The 26,672-nt window shown below is 45.5% G+C and overlaps 1 protein-coding gene across 1 annotated transcript in view; it reads right to left on the bottom strand.

Annotated features, from left to right (window-relative positions):
- Positions 1 to 26,672, bottom strand: part of GUCY2C (guanylate cyclase 2C) — a 111,176-nt gene that overhangs the window by 63,345 nt on the left and 21,159 nt on the right. Inside the window, exons 4-8 of the mRNA XM_075286331.1 lie at positions 23,568 to 23,777; positions 21,106 to 21,224; positions 19,077 to 19,173; positions 17,445 to 17,559; positions 16,703 to 16,838 (exon numbers count right to left, since the gene is read on the bottom strand). Coding sequence (XP_075142432.1) covers positions 16,703 to 16,838; positions 17,445 to 17,559; positions 19,077 to 19,173; positions 21,106 to 21,224; positions 23,568 to 23,777 — 677 coding nt within the window. The remainder of the gene's footprint in view (positions 1 to 16,702; positions 16,839 to 17,444; positions 17,560 to 19,076; positions 19,174 to 21,105; positions 21,225 to 23,567; positions 23,778 to 26,672) is intronic.

Genomic DNA, 26,672 nt, shown 5'->3' with positions numbered 1-26,672 from the left:
CTCATTTCTTGCTACTGCCATATAGTGCCAGTTTCTGACTGGTAATTCAAAGAATATATTGGGGTTACGTGCACCCACAATTTTTACTACTGGTATACAGTGCCAGTTTCTGACTGGGAATTCAAATAATATATTGGGGTTACAAATACCCTCATTTCTTGCTACTGCCATATAGTGCCAGTTTCTGACTGGTAATTCAAAGAATATATTGGGGTTACGTGCACCCACAATTTTTACTACTGGTATACAGTGCCATTGTCTGACTGGGAATTCAAAGAATATATTGGGGTTATAAATACCCTCATTTCTTGCTACTGCCATATAGTGCCAGTTTCTGACTGGTAATTCAAAGAATATATTGGGGTTACGTGCACCCACAATTTTTACTACTGGTATACAGTGCCATTGTCTGACTGGGAATTCAAAGAATATATTGGGGTTATAAATACCCTCATTTCTTGCTACTGGTATATAGTGCCATTGTCTGACTGGGAATTCAAAGAATATATTGGGGTTACGTGCACCCACAATTTTTACTACTGGTATACAGTGCCAGTTTCTGACTGGGAATTCAAAGAATATATTGGGGTTACAAATACCCTCATTTCTTGCTACTGCCATATAGTGCCAGTTTCTGACTGGTAATTCAAAGAATATATTGGGGTTACGTGCACCCACAATTTTTACTACTGGTATACAGTGCCATTGTCTGACTGGGAATTCAAAGAATATATTGGGGTTATAAATACCCTCATTTCTTGCTACTGGTATATAGTGCCATTGTCTGACTGGGAATTCAAAGAATATATTGGGGTTACGTGCACCCACAATTTTTACTACTGGTATACAGTGCCAGTTTCTGACTGGGAATTCAAAGAATATATTGGGGTTACAAATACCCTCATTTCTTGCTACTGCCATATAGTGCCAGTTTCTGACTGGTAATTCAAAGAATATATTGGGGTTACGTGCACCCACAATTTTTACTACTGGTATACAGTGCCAGTTTCTGACTGGGAATTCAAAGAATATATTGGGGTTACAAATACCCTCATTTCTTGCTACTGCCATATAGTGCCAGTTTCTGACTGGTAATTCAAAGAATATATTGGGGTTACGTGCACCCACAATTTTTACTACTGGTATACAGTGCCATTGTCTGACTGGGAATTCAAAGAATATATTGGGGTTATAAATACCCTCATTTCTTGCTACTGGTATATAGTGCCATTGTCTGACTGGGAATTCAAAGAATATATTGGGGTTACGTGCACCCACAATTTTTACTACTGGTATACAGTGCCAGTTTCTGACTGGGAATTCAAAGAATATATTGGGGTTACGTGCACCCACAATTTTTACTACTGGTATATAGTGCCATTGTCTGACTGGGAATTCAAAGAATATATTGGGGTTACGTGCACCCACAATTTTTACTACTGGTATACAGTGCCAGTTTCTGACTGGGAATTCAAAGAATATATTGGGGTTACAAATACCCTCATTTCTTGCTACTGCCATATAGTGCCAGTTTCTGACTGGTAATTCAAAGAATATATTGGGGTTACGTGCACCCACAATTTTTACTACTGGTATACAGTGCCAGTTTCTGACTGGGAATTCAAAGAATATATTGGGGTTACAAATACCCTCATTTCTTGCTACTGCCATATAGTGCCAGTTTCTGACTGGTAATTCAAAGAATATATTGGGGTTACGTGCACCCACAATTTTTACTACTGGTATACAGTGCCATTGTCTGACTGGGAATTCAAAGAATATATTGGGGTTATAAATACCCTCATTTCTTGCTACTGGTATATAGTGCCATTGTCTGACTGGGAATTCAAAGAATATATTGGGGTTACGTGCACCCACAATTTTTACTACTGGTATACAGTGCCAGTTTCTGACTGGGAATTCAAAGAATATATTGGGGTTACGTGCACCCACAATTTTTACTACTGGTATATAGTGCCATTGTCTGACTGGGAATTCAAAGAATATATTGGGGTTACGTGCACCCACAATTTTTACTACTGGTATACAGTGCCAGTTTCTGACTGGGAATTCAAAGAATATATTGGGGTTACAAATACCCTCATTTCTTGCTACTGCCATATAGTGCCAGTTTCTGACTGGTAATTCAAAGATTATATTGGGGTTACGTGCACCCACAATTTTTACTACTGGTATACAGTGCCATTGTCTGACTGGGAATTCAAAGAATATATTGGGGTTATAAATACCCTCATTTCTTGCTACTGGTATATAGTGCCATTGTCTGACTGGGAATTCAAAGAATATATTGGGGTTACGTGCACCCACAATTTTTACTACTGGTATACAGTGCCAGTTTCTGACTGGGAATTCAAAGAATATATTGGGGTTACAAATACCCTCATTTCTTGCTACTGCCATATAGTGCCAGTTTCTGACTGGTAATTCAAAGAATATATTGGGGTTACGTGCACCCACAATTTTTACTACTGGTATACAGTGCCATTGTCTGACTGGGAATTCAAAGAATATATTGGGGTTATAAATACCCTCATTTCTTGCTACTGGTATATAGTGCCATTGTCTGACTGGGAATTCAAAGAATATATTGGGGTTACGTGCACCCACAATTTTTACTACTGGTATACAGTGCCAGTTTCTGACTGGGAATTCAAAGAATATATTGGGGTTACAAATACCCTCATTTCTTGCTACTGCCATATAGTGCCAGTTTCTGACTGGTAATTCAAAGAATATATTGGGGTTACGTGCACCCACAATTTTTACTACTGGTATACAGTGCCATTGTCTGACTGGGAATTCAAAGAATATATTGGTGTTATAAATACCCTCATTTCTTGCTACTGGTATATAGTGCCATTGTCTGACTGGGAATTCAAAGAATATATTGGGGTTACGTGCACCCACAATTTTTACTACTGGTATACAGTGCCAGTTTCTGACTGGGAATTCAAAGAATATATTGGGGTTACAAATACCCTCATTTCTTGCTACTGCCATATAGTGCCAGTTTCTGACTGGTAATTCAAAGAATATATTGGGGTTACGTGCACCCACAATTTTTACTACTGGTATACAGTGCCATTGTCTGACTGGGAATTCAAAGAATATATTGGGGTTATAAATACTCTCATTTCTTGCTACTGGTATATAGTGCCATTGTCTGACTGGGAATTCAAAGAATATATTGGGGTTACGTGCACCCACAATTTTTACTACTGGTATACAGTGCCAGTTTCTGACTGGGAATTCAAAGAATATATTGGGGTTACAAATACCCTCATTTCTTGCTACTGCCATATAGTGCCAGTTTCTGACTGGTAATTCAAAGAATATATTGGGGTTACGTGCACCCACAATTTTTACTACTGGTATACAGTGCCAGTTTCTGACTGGGAATTCAAAGAATATATTGGGGTTACAAATACCCTCATTTCTTGCTACTGCCATATAGTGCCAGTTTCTGACTGGTAATTCAAAGAATATATTGGGGTTACGTGCACCCACAATTTTTACTACTGGTATACAGTGCCATTGTCTGACTGGGAATTCAAAGAATATATTGGGGTTATAAATACCCTCATTTCTTGCTACTGGTATATAGTGCCATTGTCTGACTGGGAATTCAAAGAATATATTGGGGTTACGTGCACCCACAATTTTTACTACTGGTATACAGTGCCAGTTTCTGACTGGGAATTCAAAGAATATATTGGGGTTACAAATACCCTCATTTCTTGCTACTGCCATATAGTGCCAGTTTCTGACTGGTAATTCAAAGAATATATTGGGGTTACGTGCACCCACAATTTTTACTACTGGTATATAGTGCCATTGTCTGACTGGGAATTCAAAGAATATATTGGGGTTACGTGCACCCACAATTTTTGCTACTGGTATATAGTGCCAATTTCTAACTGGGAATTCAAAATGCGCAAGGCTCCCGGAAAGGGACGTGGACGAGGCCGTGGGCGAGGTCGGGGGAATGGTTCTGGGGAGCAAGGTAGCAGTGAAGCCACAGGGCGTCCCGTGCCTACTCCTGTGGGGCAGCAAGCATTGCGCCACTCCACAGTGCCAGGGTTGCTTGCCACATTAACTAAACTGCAGGGTACAAACCTTAGTAGGCCCGAGAACCAGGAACAGGTCTTGCAATGGCTGTCAGAGAACGCTTACAGCACATTGTCCAGCAGCCAGTCAGACTCTGCCTCCTCTCCTCCTATTACCCAACAGTCTTGTCCTCCTTCCTCCCAAAATTCCCAAGCTTCACAGAACAATAACCCCAACTGTCCCTGCTCCCCAGAGCTGTTCTCCGCTCCTTTCATTGTCCCTCAACCTGCCTCTCCACGTCACGATTCCACGAACCTAACAGAGGAGCATCTGTGTCCAGATGCTCAAACACTAGAGTCTCCTCCATCTCCGTTCGATTTGGTGGTGGATGACCAGCAACCCACCCTCATCGACGATGATGTGACGCAGTTGCCGTCAGGGCATCCAGTTGACCGGTGCATTGTGCGGGAGGAGGAGATGAGACAGGAGTTGGAAGAGGAAGTGGTGGATGATGAGGACACTGACCCGACCTGGACAGGGGGGATGTCAAGCGGGGAAAGTAGTGTGGATGTTGAGGCAAGTGCAGCACCAAAAAGGGTAGCTAGAGGCAGAGGCAGAGGTCAGCAGCTTAGGCGAAGCCAGGCCACACCCGGAATCTCCCAAGATGTTCCAGTTCGTACCCAGCCCCGAAAAACTCCCACCTCGAGGGCACGTTTCTCGAAGGTGTGGAATTTTTTCAAGGAATGCGCCGAGGACAGATATAGTGTTGTCTGCACAATTTGCCTCTCGAAATTGATTAGGGGCTCTGAGAAGAGCAACCTGTCCACCACTTCAATGCGCCGTCATTTGGAATCCAAGCACTGGAATCAGTGGCAGGCAGCAACGGCAGGACAAAGGCCGCCTGCCGTTCACGCCACTGCCACTGCCTCTGCCACTGCCTCTGCCTCTGCCACTGCTGACTGTGCTGGCGATGCACTCCAGAGGACGAGCCAGGACACCACTTCATCTGCCTCCGCCACTTTGTTGACTTCTCCCTCATCCTCCCCTGTTCCTGTCTTATCTCCTTCTCCTGCACCATCAAAGGCACCATCAGGCGCTTCTTTACAACAACCCACCATCTCTCAGACATTGGAGCGGCGGCAGAAATACACTGCTAACCACCCACACGCGCAAGCCTTGAACGCCAACATCGCTAAACTGCTGGCCCAGGAGATGTTGGCGTTCCGGCTTGTTGAAACTCCCGCCTTCCTGGACCTGATGGCAACTGCGGCACCTCGCTATGCCGTCCCTAGCCGTCACTACTTCTCCCGGTGTGCCGTCCCCGCCTTGCACCAGCACGTGTCACTCAACATCAGGCGGGCCCTTAGTTCCGCGCTTTGCACAAAGGTCCACTTGACCACCAACGCGTGGACAAGTGCATGCGGACAGGGACGCTACATTTCACTGACGGCACACTGGGTGAATGTAGTTGAGGCTGGGACTGCTTCCCAAACTGGCCCGGTGTACCTCGTCTCCCCGCCTAACATTCCTGGCAGGGACACGAGAAGAACACCCCCCTCCTCCTCCTCCTCTACCGCCTCCTCCTCCGCCACCGCCTCCTCCTCCGCCACCGCCTCCTCCTCCGCTGTTAGATTGACCCCAGCTACGAGTTGGAAACGTTGCAGCACTGGCGTTGGTAGACGTCAGCAGGCTGTGCTGAAGCTGATCAGCTTGGGGGACAGACAGCACACTGCCTCCGAGGTGAGGGATGCCCTCCTCGATGAGACGGCAATATGGTTTGAGCCGCTGCACCTGGGCCCAGGCATGGTCGTTTGTGATAACGGCCGGAACCTGGTAGCAGCTCTGGAGCTTGCCGGACTCCAACATGTTCCATGCCTGGCCCACGTCTTCAACCTAGTGGTGCAACGTTTCCTAAAGAGCTACCCCAATGTTCCAGAGCTACTGGTGAAAGTGCGGCGCATGTGCGCCCACTTTCGCAAGTCGACAGTAGCCGCTGCTAGCTTAAAATCTCTCCAGCAACGCCTGCATGTGCCACAACACCGGCTTTTGTGCGACGTCCCCACACGCTGGAACTCAACGTTTCAGATGTTGAATAGAGTGGTTGAGCAGCAGAGACCTTTGATGGAATACCAGCTACAAAACCCTAGGGTGCCACTAAGTCAGCTGCCTCAGTTTCACATCCATGAGTGGCCATGGATGAGAGACCTTTGTGACATCCTACGGGTCTTTGAGGAGTCCACAAGGAGGGTGAGCTCTGAGGATGCGATGGTGAGCCTTACAATCCCGCTCTTGTGTGTTCTGAGAGAATCCCTGATTGACATCAGGGATAACTCAGATCACACAGAGGAGTTAGGGATAGCATCCGATCCGTCACAGCTGGAGAGTAGGTCCACACATCTGTCCGCTTCACTGCGTTTAATGGAGGAGGAGGAGGAGGAGGAGGAAGAAGAGTTGTCCGATGATGTGATGGTGATACAGGAGGCTTCCGGGCAACTTCGAATCGTCCCATTGTTGCAGCGCGGATGGGTAGACATGGAGGATGAGGAGGAAATGGAGATTGAACTTTCCGGTGGGGCCAGAGGAGTCATGCCAACTAACACTGTGGCAGACATGGCTGAGTTCATGTTGGGGTGCTTTACAACCGACAAGCGTATTGTCAAAATCATGGAGGACAACCAGTACTGGATCTTTGCTATCCTTGACCCCCGGTATAAAAACAACATCTCGTCTTTTACTCCGGTAGAGGGGAGGGCCAATCGCATCAATGCTTGCCACAGGCAATTGGTGCAGAATATGATGGAGATGTTTCCAGCATGTGACGTTGGCGGAAGGGAGGGCAGTTCCTCCAGTAGGCAACCAAGTTCTCACCGGTCCACACAAACGAGGGGCACACTGTCTAAGGTCTGGGACACCTTGATGGCACCCCCTCGCCAAAGTGCCGCCACGGAGGGTCCTAGTGTCACCAGGCGTGAGAAGTATAGGCGCATGTTGCGGGAATACCTTTCCAACCACAGCCCTGTCCTCTTCGACCCCTCTGCGCCCTACACATATTGGGTGTCGAAGTTGGACCTGTGGCTTGAACTTGCCCTATATGCCTTGGAGGTGCTGTCCTGTCCTGCCGCCAGCGTCCTATCTGAGAGGGTGTTCAGTGCAGCCGGTGGCATCATCACTGACAAGCGCACCCGTCTGTCAGCTGAGAGTGCCGACCGGCTCACTTTGATAAAAATGAACCACCACTGGATAGAGCCTTCATTTTTGGGCCCACCTGTGTAAAGCACCCCAACATGAAACTCCATGTCTGTACTCAACCTCTCCAATTCCTCCGCATCCTCATACTCATCCACCATAAGCGTTGCACAATTCTGCTAATACTAGGCTCCCTCCACCCTGATTTCCCCCAACTCTGCTGGTTAGAGGCTCCCTCCACCCTGCTTTCCCACAACTCTGCTGGTTAGAGGCTCCCTCCACCCTGATTTCCACCAACTCTGCTGGTTAGAGGCTCCCTCCACCATGAATTGGTCCAAACTGGGCTGTTTAGCGGCTCCCTCCACCATGAATTGGTCCAAACTGGGGTTTTTAGAGGCTCCCTCCACCATGAATTGGTCCAAACTGGGCTGTTTAGAGGCTCCCTCCACCATGAATTGGTCCAAACTGGGGTTTTTAGAGGCTCTCTCCACCATGAATTGGTCCAAACTGGGCTGTTTAGAGGCTCCCTCCATCATGAATTGGTCCAAACTGGGGTTTTTAGAGGCTCCCTCCACCATGAATTGGTCCAAACTGGGGTTTTTAGAGGCTCCCTCCACCATGAATTGGTCCAAACTGGGCTGTTTAGAGGCTCCCTCCACCATGAATTGGTCCAAACTGGGGTTTTTAGAGGCTCCCTCCACCATGAATTTGCCCAAACTGGCCTGTTTAGAGGCTCCCTCCACCATGAATTGGTCCAAACTGGGGTTTTTAGAGGCTCTCTCCACCATGAATTGGTCCAAACTGGGCTGTTTAGAGGCTCCCTCCATCATGAATTGGTCCAAACTGGGGTTTTTAGAGGCTCCCTCCACCATGAATTGGTCCAAACTGGGCTGTTTAGAGGCTCCCTCCACCATGAATTGGTCCAAACTGGGGTTTTTAGAGGCTCCCTCCACCATGAATTGGTCCAAACTGGGCTGTTTAGAGGCTCCCTCCACCATGAATTGGTCCAAACTGGGGTTTTTAGAGGCTCCCTCCACCATGAATTGGTCCAAACTGGGCTGTTTAGAGGCTCCCTCCACCATGAATTGGTCCAAACTGGGGTTTTTAGAGGCTCCCTCCACCATGAATTGGTCCAAACTGGGCTGTTTAGAGGCTCCCTCCACCATGAATTTGCCTAAACTGGGCTGTTTAGAGGCTCCCTCCATCATGAATTGGTCCAAACTGGGGTTTTTAGAGGCTCCCTCCATCATGAATTGGTCCAAACTGGGGTTTTTAGAGGCTCCCTCCACCATGAATTGGTCCAAACTGGGGTTTTTAGAGGCTCCCTCCACCATGAATTGGTCCAAACTGGGCTGTTTAGAGGCTCCCTCCACCATGAATTGGTCCAAACGGGGGTTTTTAGAGGCTCCCTCCACTATGAATTTGCCCAAACTGGGCTGGTTAGAGGCTCCCTCCACCATGAATTGGCCCAAACTGGGCTGTTTAGAGGCTCCCTCCACCATGAATTGGTCCAAACTGGGCTGTTTAGAGGCTCCCTCCACCATGAATTTGCCCACACTGGGCTGGTTAGAGGCTCCCTCCACCATGAATTGGTCCAAACTGGGGTTTTTAGAGGCTCCCTCCACCATGAATTGGTCCAAACTGGGCTGTTTAGAGGCTCCCTCCACCATGAATTGGTCCAAACTGGGGTTTTTAGAGGCTCCCTCCACCATGAATTGGTCCAAACTGGGCTGTTTAGAGGCTCCCTCCACCATGAATTGGTCCAAACTGGGGTTTTTAGAGGCTCCCTCCACCATGAATTGGTCCAAACTGGGCTGTTTAGAGGCTCCCTCCACCATGAATTGGTCCAAACTGGGGTTTTTAGAGGCTCCCTCCACCATGAATTGGTCCAAACTGGGCTGTTTAGAGGCTCCCTCCACCATGAATTTGCCCAAACTGGGCTGTTTAGAGGCTCCCTCCATCATGAATTGGTCCAAACTGGGGTTTTTAGAGGCTCCCTCCACCATGAATTGGTCCAAACTGGGCTGTTTAGAGGCTCCCTCCACCATGAATTGGTCCAAACTGGGGTTTTTAGAGGCTCCCTCCACCATGAATTGGTCCAAACTGGGCTGTTTAGAGGCTCCCTCCACCATGAATTGGTCCAAACTGGGGTTTTTAGAGGCTCCCTCCACCATGAATTGGTCCAAACTGGGCTGTTTAGAGGCTCCCTCCACCATGAATTTGCCCAAACTGGGCTGTTTAGAGGCTCCCTCCATCATGAATTGGTCCAAACTGGGGTTTTTAGAGGCTCCCTCCACCATGAATTGGTCCAAACTGGGGTTTTTAGAGGCTCCCTCCACTATGAATTGGTCCAAACTGGGGTTTTTAGAGGCTCCCTCCACCATGAATTTGCCCAAACTGGGCTGTTTAGAGGCTCCCTCCACCATGAATTTGCCCAAACTGGGCTGTTTAGAGGCTCCCTCCACCATGAATTTGCCCAAACTGGGCTGTTTAGAGGCTCCCTCCACCATGAATTGGTCCAAACTGGGGTTTTTAGAGGCTCCCTCCACCATGAATTGGTCCAAACTGGGGGTTTTTAGAGGCTCCCTCCACCATGAATTTGCCCAAACTGGGCTGTTTAGAGGCTCCCTCCACCATGAATTGGTCCAAACTGGGGTTTTTAGAGGCTCCCTCCACCATGAATTGGTCCAAACTGGGGTTTTTAGAGGCTCCCTCCACCATGAATTGGTCCAAACTGGGGTTTTTAGAGGCTCCCTCCACCATGAATTTGCCCAAACTGAGCTGTTTAGAGGCTCCCTCCACCATGAATTGGTCCAAACTGGGCTGTTTAGAGGCTCCCTCCACCATGAATTGGTCCAAACTGGGGTTTTTTAGAGGCTCCCTCCACCATGAATTTGCCCAAACTGGGCTGTTTAGAGGCTCCCTCCACCATGAATTGGTCCAAACTGGGGTTTTTAGAGGCTCCCTCCACCATGAATTTGCCCAAACTGGGCTGGTTAGAGGCTCCCTCCACCATGAATTTGCCCAAACTGGGCTGTTTAGAGGCTCCCTCCACCATGAATTGGTCCAAACTGGGCTGTTTAGAGGCTCCCTCCACCATGAATTGGTCCAAACTGGGTTTTTTAGAGGCTCCCTCCACCATGAATTGGTCCAAACTGGGGTTTTTAGAGGCTCCCTCCACCATGAATTGGTCCAAACTGGGGTTTTTAGAGGCTCCCTCCACCATGAATTGGTCCAAACTGGGGTTTTTAGAGGCTCCCTCCACCATGAATTGGTCCAAACTGGGCTGTTTAGAGGCTCCCTCCACCATGAATTGGTCCAAACTGGGGTTTTTAGAGGCTCCCTCCACCATGAATTGGTCCAAACTGGGCTGTTTAGAGGCTCCCTCCACCATGAATTGGTCCAAACTGGGGTTTTTAGAGGCTCCCTCCACCATGAATTGGTCCAAACTGGGCTGTTTAGAGGCTCCCTCCACCATGAATTGGTCCAAACTGGGGTTTTTAGAGGCTCCCTCCACCATGAATTGGTCCAAACTGGGCTGTTTAGAGGCTCCCTCCACCATGAATTTGCCCAAACTGGGCTGTTTAGAGGCTCCCTCCATCATGAATTGGTCCAAACTGGGGTTTTTAGAGGCTCCCTCCACCATGAATTGGTCCAAACTGGGCTGTTTAGAGGCTCCCTCCACCATGAATTGGTCCAAACTGGGGTTTTTAGAGGCTCCCTCCACCATGAATTGGTCCAAACTGGGCTGTTTAGAGGCTCCCTCCACCATGAATTGGTCCAAACTGGGGTTTTTAGAGGCTCCCTCCACCATGAATTGGTCCAAACTGGGCTGTTTAGAGGCTCCCTCCACCATGAATTTGCCCAAACTGGGCTGTTTAGAGGCTCCCTCCATCATGAATTGGTCCAAACTGGGGTTTTTAGAGGCTCCCTCCACCATGAATTGGTCCAAACTGGGGTTTTTAGAGGCTCCCTCCACTATGAATTGGTCCAAACTGGGGTTTTTAGAGGCTCCCTCCACCATGAATTTGCCCAAACTGGGCTGTTTAGAGGCTCCCTCCACCATGAATTTGCCCAAACTGGGCTGTTTAGAGGCTCCCTCCACCATGAATTTGCCCAAACTGGGCTGTTTAGAGGCTCCCTCCACCATGAATTGGTCCAAACTGGGGTTTTTAGAGGCTCCCTCCACCATGAATTGGTCCAAACTGGGGGGTTTTAGAGGCTCCCTCCACCATGAATTTGCCCAAACTGGGCTGTTTAGAGGCTCCCTCCACCATGAATTGGTCCAAACTGGGGTTTTTAGAGGCTCCCTCCACCATGAATTGGTCCAAACTGGGGTTTTTAGAGGCTCCCTCCACCATGAATTGGTCCAAACTGGGGTTTTTAGAGGCTCCCTCCACCATGAATTTGCCCAAACTGAGCTGTTTAGAGGCTCCCTCCACCATGAATTGGTCCAAACTGGGCTGTTTAGAGGCTCCCTCCACCATGAATTGGTCCAAACTGGGGTTTTTTAGAGGCTCCCTCCACCATGAATTTGCCCAAACTGGGCTGTTTAGAGGCTCCCTCCACCATGAATTGGTCCAAACTGGGGTTTTTAGAGGCTCCCTCCACCATGAATTGGTCCAAACTGGGTTTTTTAGAGGCTCCCTCCACCATGAATTGGTCCAAACTGGGGTTTTTAGAGGCTCCCTCCACCATGAATTGGTCCAAACTGGGGTTTTTAGAGGCTCCCTCCACCATGAATTTGCCCAAACTCTGCTGGTTAGAGGCTCAATCCACCCTGATTTTCAAAACAAATGTTGGTGCCAACCTCAACTTACTACAAGGGCCAAATTCACTGCTGGTGACAAGCTCTCCTCACTGCAAGTGCCAAATACACATGTTTCAAGGTGTTTTCCTACTGTCAGAGAGGTGGTATTGAGTGTGTAAAGTGTGTAGTTGTTAGGCTGTGATGTTGGGGTAATAGAGGGTCTTTGGTGTGTTAGATGCCCCCAGACATGCTTCCCATGCTGTCCCAGTGTCATTCCAGAGGTGTTGGCATCATTTCCTGGGTTGTCTTAGTGGACTTGGTGACCCTCCAGACACGGATTTGGGTTTCCCCCTTAACGAGTATCTGTTCCCCATAGACTATAATGGGGTTCGAAACCCGTTCGAACACACGAACATTGAGCGGCTGTTCGAATCGAATTTCGAACCTCGAACATTTTAGTGTTCGCTCATCTCTACTTATTTCAGCCTTGCACCAGCAGAGTTTTTTGCCCTTTGGGTGAGTTGAGCCTTGCACCAGCAGAGTGTTAGCCCCTTTAAAATTGTTAGCCCCTAAAACGGTGGTTCCAGAACCATCACTCTCATTGTGTGGGACTGATGAAGTGGATTGGACTGAGGACCCAGACATTGACCTTGATTTTGATTGGGAAATTGATAACATTTTGGCATCAAGTCCTGGGGGTAACTTTTATTTAGAGGCCAGCAAAGGTGGAGAATTGGCTGCAACCACTACTACCGGTAATGGTCCTCTAATATCGGACTCTACATTACCTCTACAGGCTTCTGATCAGGTGTTAATAGTCCAAACAACATGCTCCAGTACTTTAGATGTAGAACAGAAACCACTTTCCCTTCAAAGTTCCACTTGACCACCGACGCGTGGACAAGTGCATGCGGCCAGGGACGCAACATCTCAATCACGACACACTGGCTGACTGTAGTTGAGGCTGGGACCGGGTCGCAAACTGTGGCGACCTGCCTTGTCTCCCCGCCAAATATTCCTGGTAGGAGTGCTGAAACACCACCCTCCTCCTCCGCCGCTAAATCAACCCCAGCTACGAGCTAGAAATGCTGCAACACTGGCATGGGGAGACGTCAGCAGGCCGTGCTGAAGCTCATCAGCTTGGGGGAAAGACAGCACACTGCCTCCGAGGTGAGGGATGCCATCCTGGATGATATGGCAACTTGGTTTTCGCCGCTGCTCCTGGGCCCAGGCATTTTTTCATGTGCGATAATGGCCGGAACCTGGTAGCGGCTCTGGAGCTTGCCAGCCTCCAACACAGTCTATGCCTGGCCCACGTTTTCAACTTATTTGTGCAACTGTTTTTAAAAACGTACCCCAATTTACACGAGCTACTGGCTAAAGTGCAGCACTTGTGCGCCGACTTTGGCAAGTCTACAGTAGCTGCTGCTAGCCTCAATACACTCAATACAGCAATGCCTACATCTGCCTGAAGCACCAGCTGTTGTGCGAGGTCACCACACGCTGAAACCCTAGATACCATATGTTGAGCAAGGTGTGTGAGTAGCAGAGAGCTTTGATGGAGTTCCATCTCCAAAACCCAAGGGTTCATCAAAGTCAGCTCCCTCAGGATCTATTTTTGGGTCCTTTTACTGTCTCTCCCTCTGTTGAACCACTTCCCAAATCCCAGGAGCTACCAGACGACTGTGTCCTGATGCCCAAATACTGGAGCATCCGCCATTTCCTGCCAATTTTGTGGTTGTGGACCCACAACCGGCGTTTCTCAGCCTCAGTGATGATGATGATGAGACACTGTTGCCATCAGAACAAGCTGTTGTTATGTGCAGTTTGCAGTAGGAGGAGAGTGAGCAATTGCAAGAGGAGTTGGTGGACGACGAGGCCACCGACCCAACATGGACAGGGGTGATGTATAGCGGGGAAAGCAGTGTAGATGTGGAGGCAAGTGCAGCAGCAGAAAAGGTGGCTAGAGGCATGTCCAGAGGCAGCAAGGCCAAAGATTTTCTGTGTACTAGCCACTCGCGTAAAACTCGCCCATGTTGGCAGACTTATTCCTCCAACAGGCTAACAACTGCCATCCGGTCCACACCCACCAGGGGCACACTCTCCAAGGTCTGTGACACATTAATGGCACCCTCTGGCCAAACTACCGCCACTGAGGGGCCTAGCGTCACCAGGAGGGACAAGTATAGGCGCATGTTGTGGTAGTACCTGGAGTACAGCCCTGTCCTCTCCGATCTCTCTGAACCCTACACTTAGTGGGTCTACAAGTTGGATTTGTGGCTGGAACTTGTGCTATATGCCTTGGAGGTCCTTTCCTGCCCTGCCGCCAGCGTGCTATCGGAAAGGGTCTTCAGCGCAGCTGGTGGCATCATCATGGATAAGCAGAGCCGGATGTCAGCTGACAGTGCTCACCGGCTGACTTTCATCAAAATGAACAGCCAATGGATAGACCCATCATTTACATGTCAGTTACATTACAAATTTAGTGAGGATTGCACACTTTGCAAGTCTAAACTGAGTAGGGGCTCTGAAAAGAGCAACCTTACCACCTCTTGCGTGCGCTGTCATTTGGAAGGCAAGCCCTTGGCTCAGTGGCAGAGAGCAAAAGCAGGACAATCGTCACCCAGCATTGCTGACACTGCCTCTTCCACTGTTTACAGTGCTCGTGCTGCAGTCCAGACCACCAGCCTGGACACCGCCACATCTGTCTCTGACACTTTGGGGAAAGCCTCTCTGAAAGCCTACTCCTGCGCTGCAACCTCGACCACACTTGCGACCTGTAAGTGCTTCAGCACTGGGGTGTGGAGACGTCAGCAGTTCGTGCTGAAGCTCATCAGCTTGGCCGACAGAAAAAACACTTCCCCCGAAGTTAGGGATGCCATCCTCGATGTGACGGCAAAAGGTTTTTCCCTGCTGCACCTGGGCCCAGGCATGTTGGCCTATGTGATAATGGCCGGAACTTGGTATCAGATCTGGAGCTTGCCAGACTCAAACATGGTCCACACATGGCCCATGTTTTCAACTTGTTGGTGCAAAGGTTCTTTGAAACCTACACCATTGTGCCTGATATACTGATGAAAGTGCAGCCATTTTCGTAAGTGAAAAGTAGCCTATGCTAGGCTGAAAACATTCAGAGCACACTCCTGTCATCTTCGTACCATTGGCTGGCGGAGGAAGACGAGGGGGATGAAGTGGCATTTCATGTCACTGTCCCACACGAGGCTTGAGGGGAAGTTCAGTGCATCCCATTGCTTCAGCACGGATGGTGTGAAGGGGAGTGGAAAATAGAGGAAATGGAGAGTGACTCTTGAGGGCAGCGAAGTCATGCCAAGTAACACACTGCCATACATGGCTGACTTCATGTTGTGTTGCTTTTCAAGAGACAAAGGCATAGTTCACATCATGGATGGCAAACAATACTGGATTGAACAAAAATTGGATTAAGCTTATATAGCCTGACTGAATTGCTGTGTATCCCACTTAGCTTTTGGGGGGTACAGCATTATAAAAAGGATTGAGCTTATATAGCGTGACAGAATTGCTGTGTATCACAATTAGCTTTTGGGGGGGGGAGACCCTTAAAAACTTGATTGGCCTTATTTAGCCTGTCTATATTGCTGTGTATCACACTTAGCTTTTGGGGGGTAGACCCTTAACAACTTGATTGACCTTATTTAGCCTGTCTGAATTGCTGTGTATCACACTTAGCTTTTGGTAGGTACAGCAATTAAAAACTGGATTCAGCGTATATAGCCTGACTGAATTGCTGTGTATCCCACTTAGCTCTGGAGGGTACAACATTAAAAACTGGTTTGAGCATACATGAACTGACTGAATTGCTGTGTATCATACTTAGCTTTGGGGGGTACAGCATTAAAAAACTGGATTGAGTGTATATAGCCTGACTGAATTGTTGTGTATCCCACTTAGCTTTGGGGGTACAGCATTAAAAATTGGTTTGAGCAGATATAACAGCACCCAGCTTACTGCATAGATACAGGAACAGAAGCAGGCTTACTACACAAATATGGTACCAGAACCAAGCTTACTGTGTAGATATGGTACAAGAACCAAGCTTAATACACATATATGGTACCAGAACCAAGCTTACTATACAGATATGGTACCATAACCAAGCTTACTACACATAAATGGCACCAGAACCAAGCCTACTGTGTAGATATGGTACCAGAAACAAGCTTACTACACAGATATGGTACCAGAAGCAAGCTTACTACACAAATATGGCACCAGAACCAAGCTTACTGTGTAGATATGGTACCAGAAGCAAGCTTACTACACAGATATGGTACCAGAACCAAGCTTACTACATATATATGACACAAGAACCAAGCCTACTGTGTAGATATGGTACCAGAAGCAAGCTTACTACACAGATATGGTACCAGAACCAAGCTTACTACACATATATGACACCAGAACCAAGCCTACTGTGTAGATATGGTACCAGAAGCAAGCTTACTACACAGATATGGTACCAGAACCAAGCTTACTACACATATATGACACCAGAACCAAGTTTACTGTGTAGATATGGTACCAGAACCAAGCTTACTACACAGATATGGTACCAGAAACAAGCTTACAGAATATAAAGGATAAGTAAAGTCGTACTGTGTAGTACCCATATATACAGGTTTTACCAGGTGATACAGATACAAAGTTATCTAAGCAAACCTTTGATACTGATGTTACGAAATTGGTTGATGAAATAAAATGTTTTTGTGATATCTCCTTGACTGAGAAGGTTCTTCAGTGCATGTCCAAATAGTATAACTGCATCCAAGTATCCAGCAGCATATTCATCTTTTAGCTGAAATATATTGATAACCACAGCATTTACTAATACTATATACTTTAACCTCACACATACACTGTATGTATAATTAATACATGGCATCTGAAGCTCATATTGTTGAACTGGGATAAGCATATCAGTCATTTCAGAAAACATAGCATTTTATGTAACATATGGATTTTTACTTTATTATTAGTATTAGCACAGCATCCGTTTCTGTGATTTCTAACAAGCCCACTTTCAGCTGTTAGTTCTGGGGGCACAGTGGTTGGCACAATCATTTTTGGGGGTAATATGTGGACATTTATATGCACTATGGAGAAATTCTGATTGGTATATTTATAATAAACACAATATGAACACATTTATTGTGAGAAAATCTGCTTAGCGTGATTATACTCTGTGGGCTCCATTACTGATTGAGGCAATATTTACTGACCATTATTTACTGTCACATTTACAAAATCTGCTTGGTAGAGTTATTGTTGACAATAATATTGTCAGGATACTATCAAATTTCACCATTATTGGTTGGGACAGTGTGGGGGAATTTAGCAACACATTTTAAAATGATACGTTTAAACATCTATGTATCAGTCATGTAAATAGTCTGTGACTTACTAGTTCAATTGTGTCAGAATCATTAGTTACTGCACTAAAATCTGACCGGGGCAAGGTTAGTACCAGTACATTCTTCATATGTGGCGGAGAGGTGTCGTCCTCAAAGTAGTCAGTGCTGTGCAAAAGAAAGTGTCAGTGAATACATTTCTTAATATAACAGCTACTTTAGTTATAGCTTATGCTGTATCAGAGGATGCAATATTCCAGAATACAAAGCCTAAAAGCCAGTTATTCTGAAAATAATTGAAAACATAAATAAATGTAAATTAAGTATGGTCCTAGTTGGATGCAAACTAACAGGCACATACTTACCACCTTGCACAGAACCAGGCCTTGGTAGCCTAGTGTTTTAGGACAGTCCAGCAAAAATCAGAACTGTTGGCAAGAGTGCAGTTTTACAATAAAATAAGCCCTTTCTTCTGCTTTGCTGTGTTTAGGGATTGACTGGCTATATACTTTACAGAAATTATTCCTGCTAGACTGCTCCATTTGATAAAACATGGGGTCATCTGGCCTGCTTTCTCACCTTCATGTATATATATTGCTAATGATATATTCTTTTTCCACTGTATCGTCTGTGAAAAGTTCAGCCAAGATTTTGGGCTCTTATCAGAGGTCAGTGAGCCAGTAAGGAGTCAGATCATTGAGGTGCATAGAAGATAAGCAGTTCAACCATAAATCATAAGCACTTTGTGTTCTATGTCCAGGGGCCCCCACTGACCTCCTGCAGAAATAGTAGCCCTCCCTGATCTGGGAATGGGACACAGCACCTCCATACCTTATACAACTGCTTTTAGGCACCTCGGGGTGTTCCACTTCAAGATCTGGTCTTTGGACACTTTGGTGAGATGTAGGACACAAGGAACTTGATGGTGTGAATTACATTATATTGGATATGTATATCATATCTTAAAGAATAAGTGGGGGTTTTTTTAGTTTACTGTGATGTTTCTAACATCCCTTTCGCTGTGATGTCTACTGAACACAGCATCCCCGTGTGTGATGAACCCTTAAGTAGACTTGCATAGACTAATGGGGAATGGCGCCATATACAGATTTGAGTGTCACTTCAATATTTACATACATTGACAGGAGGATGGTGATATTTCACACAATGTGATTATGTAAAGTATGGGAAATATTATTCATTGCTTTTTCATGGATTTTTATCATGCGTTAGTGAACACTAGAGATACATCTGTAACTTTCTGTAAATTTCAGAAGGCTCAAAGTTTAATGGTTAAAGCACAAAACTCCAGACTCTTTATACAGGAACATAGGATTATGGTTAAAGTCTATCTTGTCTTAGCCCAATATAGTTCATGGTTGAAGGCAATTTATCCAAAGTACCCCCTTACCTATAAACTCTTCCCCCGTGTCCTCTGCCAGTTTACCCTACCTGCACATGAGGCCACTTTTAGAATTTTTCCAGGGTCTCTTTAAGATTCTAATCTGCCCTTTACTGTAACTCTTGCCATCTTGCTTTATACCATATTTTACTACATACACATTATATGAGATCAGTTTTTATCATTGTTCAGGGAGAACTAGAAAAATAAGTGACCTAAAAATGTAAATACAATTGAGAATATTTACTAAGCTTCTTTACATTCCATATCAGTGAAGACTTACTTGTAAATATCCATAAGAATGATGACCATTTCGTCAGGAATTTTTACGAGGTTTATTAATTCCTCAACATCAGCAGGTGAGCCACACATTATTAGAACTATAGTGGGAAAAATAGATAAAAATTGCATTTATTTAAGAAATCTTTTTGGTACTCTTAGGAGGCCCCAGCCTGATCCATTATATGTAGCTTTCCTGTACTTTTCATATGAAGCCCCATAGCAACAGTATAAGTGCAGCCCAGCAGTTAAAAAGGACTTTTCATGTCCTCCTGCAGATGTGGTTTTATATACCGCACTAAATTCAGCGCATTGTCAGCTTTCCTGTTCTGTGCCCTGGGGCTGGAGATATCGGTGCCGTTAGTTTTAGCACCGATCGCTGCCCACCGTCACAAGGGCGTCCCTGACAGTCTAGCTGGGCTGTGGGGAATGACATCCCTGACAGTACTCATCCATAGCCTTATAGTGCCAGAGGTGGCGTTCCTTACTGCCCAGCCATGATGCTGAGCTCTCCCGGTACAGGGCTATCGATGAGTACTGTCAGGGGGGCATTGCTCACAACCCAGTTAGACTGTCAGGAACATCCTTCTGATGGTGGGCAGAGATCAATGCCAAAACTAACAGCACTGATATCTCCAGCCCCAGGGCACAGAATGGGAAAGCCATCAGTGCGCTGAATTGACATTACAATTACAGTTATGTTTGCTATGTTGTAGTATGCTATGTATATGTTTGATGTTATTTTTTACTGTGAGATGATGCACAAGCAATATATAATACCAGATAGGTATGCTTTAGCATGCATATTGCCATAAAGTTACTGCACACTAACAAGTATAGGTTGCTGGTAGTGAATGTTTTAGCTAGATATTGTTAATTTAATTGTATATACTATGTTGCATGGTACTATAGGACTCTAGGACTAGTGTAATTGTTATAAGATAGAATTGGTAACATCATTACCATCACCACATACCATATGCGGTGCACATAGCGGCCTGTCTGCTACTTCTATACCGAATTTCCTCCGGAATTAATGAAGCATTCTATTCACATTAGCGTTCCGCATGAGGACCCACACTAACGGAATACCAACGCAAATGCAAGCGCTGTGCAGTTAAGCACACGGACCCCATAGACTATAATGGGGTCCGTGTGCTTGCCGCGCACTGCCTGCACGAAAAACGCTGCTGTTTTCTGTATAGGTACAATAAAGGCAGAAAGTGCACAGAGGAAAACTCTGAAGACTCAGTGAAAAATGCTGCAGAGAAAAAGCGCAATGCTGCAGTGTTTTTGGCCGCAGCTCGCTGCTGATGTGGCTAACTGACACAGAACTGTCAGCAAGGTATGCTCAGACCTATATACACTATACTATATACACTAGTAACTGCAAGATTAGGTTCAAGTTGATCTACCCTGCAGCACAATGAGTGTTCCATCCAACCTCGGATATTCACAAATGCAGTCCATAAACCCAACCATTCCCATGCCAGCTTAAAATCTTATTGGCAGTACACAGGATTGACACTGAGAGGTATAAAGAAAAAGGGACTACGAGCTTTTTTTGCAAAAGGAAAACCTTTACCACAACACATCTTAGTAGATAGTTAATACCATAAAACGTTTTCATTGTACAGGTTGGTACCACATGGAAAACTTGATGGGAACACTAGCGTGGCTGAAAGTATGTCAGGACACCCAATGCACTGGAAGATAAGTCTTGCTTGACTAAAACTACAGGGAAGGCGTCAGCAGTATGTAATTGGGAGAAGTAAGCAAAACAAAACTAACAAAATTGGACGCAGTCATATCCTCTTTACCAACGTTTCAAAATCTAATAAAATGTTTTTCTAATATTTTCTAATTAAAAACAAAAAAACTAAAAGCAGTATGGGAGCAAAAGGTTTCTTATTCTTTTAAGTTGGACTTTGGAAAGCGGTAGTGACAAAAGTACAATTTAGGGGATATCTAAAATGTGAAAACTATGTTCAGTTTTATAATTTAATTACGTTTTGTAAAATGTAACTAAATACCATTGCTTTTCCGGTTTGGGCTTGTTAGAATTTTTTCCACGTTATCTTTCTTCAAGACTTCTCTAATGCTAAGTGCTTTGGAGAAATGGGACACCGTTAGCTCCAAAGCATTAACGTACCTGCAATGAAGTTATAGGACACACAGTAAAATATTAATTTTTTACAAAAATAACAATAGCACATATAAGTTTGCATAATCATTATCATGGTAGCGCACTAAACTAGAATTTCTTTTTTTTAATTAGAAAAACTCTTCCTCTTCAATAAAGATACAACAACATTTAGGCCGAGGCCCCACTTGTTGTAAATGTGAGGGTCAGTTCACACGTAGTTTGAACTCAATGAAATCAATGGGAGCCGCTCAGGAGTTTTTTCTGGGAGCTGTTTCTTCCGGCTCCCAGAAAAAAGAAGTGAGGTGCTCATTCTTCAGGCCAAGTCGCCTCGTGATTCGGCCTGAAGACACTCCCTCCTCCAGACTAGGCCCATTCATTGGGCCTAATCTGAAGTGGAGTGTGCGGCTGGATGCCGGTGCAGTGCACCTGCTTTTGGTCTGGAACCTGTTCCGGTCCAAAAATCCTGGTGTGAACTTAGGGTTATGGTTTGGCCTTGTAGGTTTTCTAGTAAATCCCATCCACTCATTGCAGAGAAATACATGCAGCTTTCAAAACCTTGATTGGTTTGGAAATCACAGGATGTCAATATACTTTTAATGAAAATGACAGTAGGGACATCTCGGCAGAATTATCACAGAAAACTGGTGTGAGTTATACCTGAATTCTACAGGTACAGAAGTTTCCTTTGTAGACTTTCTGCTTCCATTATACCTATAGGGAAACCACCATGTAGGTTTTTTCTGTCCGCTTGAAAAGTCGTACATCTTTGGGGACGGACAGTTAACGACACCCACAGACAGTAAAAGAACGCACCCGATGTCCATTTAAATCAATGCAAAATGTCATGGACACAGCTAGTGTCCGCTGCTAATGTCCGCACAAGATTTTGAACGGACCTTAGCAGCGGACACTAGCTGTCGGACACCGACGGTAGTGTGAACGCTCCCTAACCCAGAAAAAAGATGGTTGCATTAATATGAAACAGCTTGCTACATTCACCAGTAGGGGTCAGTGTAAGACTAGACTATTAACCTTACATCTTTAAACTAAAACTAGATATATTGTTTGGCTCATTGCTGCTCAAAATTCAGCCCTTCAAAACTTGGTTTTTGTTCTGACCTGCTAGTTGGTTTTAGTGGCTTCCTTACGGGGAATTTTATTTAGGGATCACTCTTCAGTAATCTAAACGTATGTTGGAGGCTGAAAAAATCTGCTTCAGGAATTAGGAAACTTTTTTATGTGTTTTTTTTTCACGTTTGTTTTGTCACTGTATTTTTCATGGATTTTTTATGCCTTTTTTTATTTTTTTATCCAGCACATTGTATAGACCTGAAAACTTCACTTTAAAAAAATGCTAGGATTTTCTGATGTGTTCTTTTTCAAAGAATACATCAAAAACCACATTTAAAAAATTGCATTCCTTTATTCATTGATTTCAATGGGTTTTTCAAAGCGGAATTTACCTGAAGATATGTCTTGTTGCTTTTTTCCCTCTAGGTGAAAAAATACGCTAGAGGAAAAAATCTGCTACTGACTCCCATTGAAATTAATAGGAGGCGTTTTTTGAGGCAGATGTTAAGGCAGTTTCCGCTTCAAAATCAGCCTGCAAAAGATCCTGTATGAATATACCCTTATTAATACAGATAAGATTGCCTAGGGCGGCAATCCCAAGTGGGAGATCATTGGGAATCCGGGGCACTGGACATCCCCAAAGAAGCACCATGCAAATAGCATAGAAGAGAGCCTCTTATCTGTGCAGAGGACATGACAATGACCCTGTGCAATGATGCCAGCATGCCACCTGTGCCACGTTGATTTCCCAGACGCAAGAGGTTTTTTTCTACCCTAATCATCGGTGTGGGAACAGGATCAGAATACTGTGCTTTTTTTTTTAAATTTACTCTGTGGACTTTCTGTGAAAAGCACTTTGGGAAAAACCGCAATGCGTTTCCGCAGCGGTTTTTCTTGCAGTGCTTTTTTGGCTGCGGACAACTACGTGGGGCATTAGCCTGAAAGTGATTCTTTTTTTATGAGTCGAGTTGTAGTCTTTATTAGTAACATTTATTCCTTTTTTTTTTTTTTTTTTGTATTTTTTTTAAATGATATGGATAAATAGTGCATTATTTTATAGTTCAGACATTTACAGACATAGCAATGCAATTATTCTCTTTTTTATATGATAAATTGGAAAAGATAGCTTAGGTTATTCCTATAATATAATATATAATATAATGTATAATATAATATTCATATAATATAATATAATTATTCATTTTCTTGGGTAACTATAACATAGTTTCTGTTATTCTCACTGATATATACAAGCGGTTACAACATTTTTGTGCTTACCAGTAGCAGGATTCTGTGTTATTATCCTTTTTATATATGTAAACAGAATTCCACTGCGGCTTTACTGCATTCGTAAATTTCCAAAACTCGTAAAAAAAATATGTTATTTTTCTGGCCGGCATTAAAATGCGTGTGAGAAATTCCTTATAGTCACAAGACAGGCCAAAGCTTCCAGCGGAAATCACCGGGACAGTAGCTATAAGTTTTAACCTGTTAAGTGAACAAATTAAAGAAATCAGATTAGATCTACAAATATTAAGTCTTTTACCCGCGACTTCGTCTGCGGTGTTTGGAGAACTGGGTGGAGACAGACGTGTGAAACTGTCAGAGCATTTGAGAAATCTTGCTATAGAAATCTTTGTATTTTTGGATTTTTTTTTTTTTTTTTAGGTCAGGTGGTAGATGGTAAACTTGAAATGTACATACTGTATTCGTGAGCGTGGATTTTCAAGTTAATATACTTCTATATACCACATTGTAGGATTTGTTATTTTCTGCCAAGACATGTAAGTTTTCAGGGCTGGATACGCGGGAGCAAGCGACATAAAGCTGACCATGAGAGAAGCACGGTGTGGCTAAATGTATTCCTGCCACTTTTAGTGTTTGTCCTTGGGACTTATTAATAGTCATTGTAAATGCCAACTTGAGTGGAAATTGGAGTCTTTTAAATTGAAATGGCAAATTAGTTGGTATAATTGGTATTCGGGGGATCAAGACGCTTTCACCTTTAGCTGCTCCTGTAAGTAAAGTGGCTTCAATGACATTTTTCCCCAGCTGTGTGACACGTAGCCTTGTGCCATTGCATAATCTGGGTGCATCAAGATTGCGCATGAGCAGAATTGGGACGCCAAGCTTTAGCTCGAGTGTATGGGAAGGCACGCCTGGTAATTCCAAGGTGTTAAGGAATTCGACAGGGTAATTTGTGCTTTCGTCAGTGGTCATGACTGTGTCTATTGATTTGTATACTTTTGAGTCACCGAGTAACTGTTGTAATATCTTGTGGTTAATTTTATTGACAGAGTCATGTTTCGGTGATAGCACTGCTCTTTCGCATACTGGGGAAAACGCAGTGGAACCGCTACCGTAACGTCGCGCTCCGCGTAAAAGTAAGCCTAAATGGAGTGCCGCATTACTGCGTGTGAATGGACCGGAATCTTGGTTGTATTACATTCTTCAATAAAAAAAAGGACCTATGGATTAAAAAGAATTAGCTTAAAAAACAGAGCTACGGTTTTCGGGAACATGTCCATTGGCGATGTCATGAGGAAGGGACATGTGGTGGAAAGGCGTAGCCGTGCTTTTTCAGTTGATTCTTTGAAGTGGATATGTGACTGGAAGCATTATACCGTGATGTATGAGAGTGAGTTCACACAGAGTAAACGCGCCACGCAATTCGGCGCGTGTACACCACGCTTTTTTACGGTGCGCATATGCGCCGCTTTAACGCCACGTAGACGGCGTATACGCGCACCGTTAAAAAAACGCGGCAGACACGCTCCGTAAGCACAGCAAATTGCGTGGCGCGTTGACTACTTGTGAACTCACCGTGAGAGTGTTTTTTACTTGTTTATGTGGTGTAGTGGCGTATTTTATTTATAAGAAGTGTTTTGTATGACTTTTTGTTTTAGTGCACTTTTGGGGTTTGAATTTACTTGTGTATGTATTGTAGTGGCTTATTTTATTTATAAGAAGTGTTTTGTGTGACTTTTAGTTTTACTGTACTGTTTGGGTTTGAACCTGCAATCATGTGATTGCAAGTCCCATAGACGGCAATCCAAGTGTATTGCCGTGTATGGGATATAGAGTGTGTTTGCACTGCGGGAGCCTTCAGCAGGCTCCCGGCTGGGCGCGGAACAGGTTGGCTCCTGCGAGTTCGCAGACAGGAGCCGGTCTGCAACGTAGAAGGTATGGGGGGGGGGGGGTCCGGGAGGGGGGGGGGGTTAACTGTTCATGCCTGCAGTCAAACAGCATTTTGATTGCAGGCATGTTACTATTGAAGGTATGGGGGGGGGGGTTAAAGAGGACCTTTCACCATTTTGCCCACAGGCAGTTCTATATACTGCCGGAAAGCTGACAGTGCGCTGAGTTCAGCACACTGTCGGCTTTCCCGATGTGGACCCGGTGTGAAGAGCTTACGGTCCGGTACCGTAGCTCTTCTATGGTCAGAAGGGCGTTTCTGACAGTTAGTCAGAGACGTCCTTCTTCACAGCACAGCCAATCGCGCTGTGCTGTGAGAGCCGGGAGGAACTCCCCCCTCCATCTGCTCGCAGTACTCGTCCATAGACGAGCATTATCAGGGAGGGAGGGGGCGTTCCTCCCTGCTCTCACAGCACAGCGCGATTGGCTGTGCTGTGAAGAAGGACGTCTCTGGCTAACTGTCAGAAACGCCCTTCTGACCATAGAAGAGCTACGGTACCGGGACCGTAAGCTCTTCACACCGGGCCCACATCGGGAAAGCCGATAGTGCGCTGAACTCAGCGCACTGTCAGCTTTCCGGCAGTATATAGAACTGCCTGTGGGCAAAATGGTGAAAGGTCCTCTTTAAGTGTGCATGCCTGCAATCAAAGTACATTTTGATTGCAGGCATGAGGTATACCCGGCAAGCAAAGGAGATTATATGTGTCTTACTATCGCGGCTGGTGTTAGGGCAGCCGCGATGGTAAGATGTGAATGAGCGTGCTCGGAGGCGGGAATATGCTGGCGGCTGGAAGCGAAACAGGTCGGCAGGCAGGAGCCAGCCTGCAAATGAAAGGGTGGGTGGGTTAATGGCGGCCATGAGCAGCGGGGCTCTGTGTGTGGTGGAGACCCGGTTGCTATGGTCACCACAGGTTAGGAATGCAGGAAAGTGGCCGCCGTGAGGTGGAGTGTGGCGGGGGATGTGGTGGTGGGCCGTGATGGTTGAGATGGTTGCCCCGTACGCCGTGGGGCATTGTGGAAGAGCTTGTGAGGTCTTTTTTTTTTATTTTTGAGGGGGGGAAGTGGTGTTGTAGGCCGGAGGTGATGTGATGTGCCAGATGGCCGGGCGACTGTGGTGAAGGACAGAGGAGGAAGAGCAGGGCAGCTTATGTGTGTGCTGCGAACTTACCGGTGAGTTTGCAGACAGTG

Source organism: Leptodactylus fuscus, chromosome 9, assembly GCF_031893055.1.
Source record: "Leptodactylus fuscus isolate aLepFus1 chromosome 9, aLepFus1.hap2, whole genome shotgun sequence".
NCBI classification, from domain to species: domain Eukaryota; kingdom Metazoa; phylum Chordata; class Amphibia; order Anura; family Leptodactylidae; genus Leptodactylus; species Leptodactylus fuscus.
This window is presented reverse-complemented; position numbering and strand designations above follow the sequence as displayed.